Consider the following 1,583-nt stretch of genomic DNA (forward strand, 5'->3'; position numbering starts at 1 on the left):
CACACACACACACACACACACACACACACACACACACACACACACCAACAAGGGGTCACAACTTCCTGTTGTTTTCAGAACAGAGTGATCATCAGCATTTTATCTTATTGCCTTCATTTATTTTTACTTCTGTTGCCACACACTCACAACATTCTGCCACAGAGCTGCTTTTCACAGCTTAAATTTGAACTTTTTTACAAAAAAAACAACAACAAAAAACCTCCCAGAAAGAAAGGATGAAGGTAAAATGAAGAGCACACCTGCTGCAGGCTCAGGCACACAGTCTTGGCRCTCTGTATGGAGCTGATGAGTTTGCTCCTCCTCAGGGTCTCTTTTATGATATCACCAAAGTCTTTAAAGTACTAAAAAAGAAAAGACGAAGAGAAAAAGAAACATCTTTACTCTGTTTAATAAACAGCACAGGGTAAGTGTCTGACAACATAAAACAACCCACTTTGTTCGCGTCATGAGAGCTTCTTTTAGCTACGTTTCTCTCTGATTCATCTTTAGCACCTCACTAGGTCCAAAACAGATTTCATCACCTTCCCCCACTTCCAAACACATCCTCTCCATTATTTTTCCATTAATTATATCATCCCGTTCTCCAAATACAGTTAATTTATTCAAAAATAACCACCTTATTAACACATTTAGTGTAGCTGTGGACACATGGCTTTATATTTAATATAAAAGACAAACGCAGATAAAACCATAACGGCACCTTGTTGAAGTGCTTGAAGATGATGGTTGCTGTGCTGAGGTCCAGAACATTGTAGATCACTAGTTTACAGTAACCAGCCAGGTGGTTGCGCTTCTTCTGAACAAGAGTCATTTTCAGTTCATCATCTTCATCTAGAAAGAAAAGCCAAGGTTGGAGGAAAGGAGAGAATAAGACAAATGTATGAAAAGACTATTAGAAAAGCAGAGGTAAACAATTATTCAGCACAAACAAGCTGCAAAGACGCTCTCCGTCTCGGTTAACTGTTTTTATTTGCTGCAGTCGACGGAATGTCGTGAAATATGAGCAGAATCCAAACAAAGGAATCTGAAAGTGTGTGCACAGGCAGAAATGGAGAGCAGACTCCTCTGGGAGATTGCTGGCAGAGTAAAAACCTTTCCAACTTATCAAACGTCCACAAAAAACCAGCAAACCCCTTTTACTTAAAAAGTCTAAAAAAAAAAAACAAGTGCAGCGTACTTGTTAACATTTGTTAACACGTGCTAAAAGCTGCTTTAGGAAAGAACCACACTTATCGATTAGTGTAAAACTACCATTGAGCTCGGCGTCTTCGGGGTCAACAAAGACGTAGTCCAGAAGGAAGGAAGCCAGCTCAGCGTGCAGAGAATCAGACGGCACGTGGACCAGGGATTGCAGGGCCGGTTCTGAGCGAACAGAAGCCCCGCTGTACAGCAGCAGCAGGTCACACAGCAGCTCGAACGCCTGTGGATGGACAGAACAAATAAAAACTTTTGTCCTCCATTCTCAGATTCACATTTTACTGAGGAAAATTTTATTCTTCAAACATCAAAATGAACTAAAGTTTTAGACTTGTCTTTCAAGTATGTATATATGTATATACATA

At 40.2% G+C, this 1,583-nt stretch overlaps 1 protein-coding gene across 1 annotated transcript in view; it reads right to left on the reverse strand.

The window, feature by feature from the left end:
* Positions 1–1,583, reverse strand: part of stag3 (STAG3 cohesin complex component) — a gene marked incomplete in the record, with an annotated part of 31,858 nt that overhangs the window by 7,947 nt on the left and 22,328 nt on the right. The window contains 3 exon segments of the mRNA XM_014019602.1: positions 261–362; positions 722–852; positions 1,273–1,441. Coding sequence (XP_013875056.1) covers positions 261–362; positions 722–852; positions 1,273–1,441 — 402 coding nt within the window.

The sequence above is a fragment of the Austrofundulus limnaeus genome, unplaced genomic scaffold, assembly GCF_001266775.1.
Source record: "Austrofundulus limnaeus strain Quisiro unplaced genomic scaffold, Austrofundulus_limnaeus-1.0 Scaffold224, whole genome shotgun sequence".
Taxonomy (NCBI): Eukaryota; Metazoa; Chordata; class Actinopteri; order Cyprinodontiformes; family Rivulidae; genus Austrofundulus; species Austrofundulus limnaeus.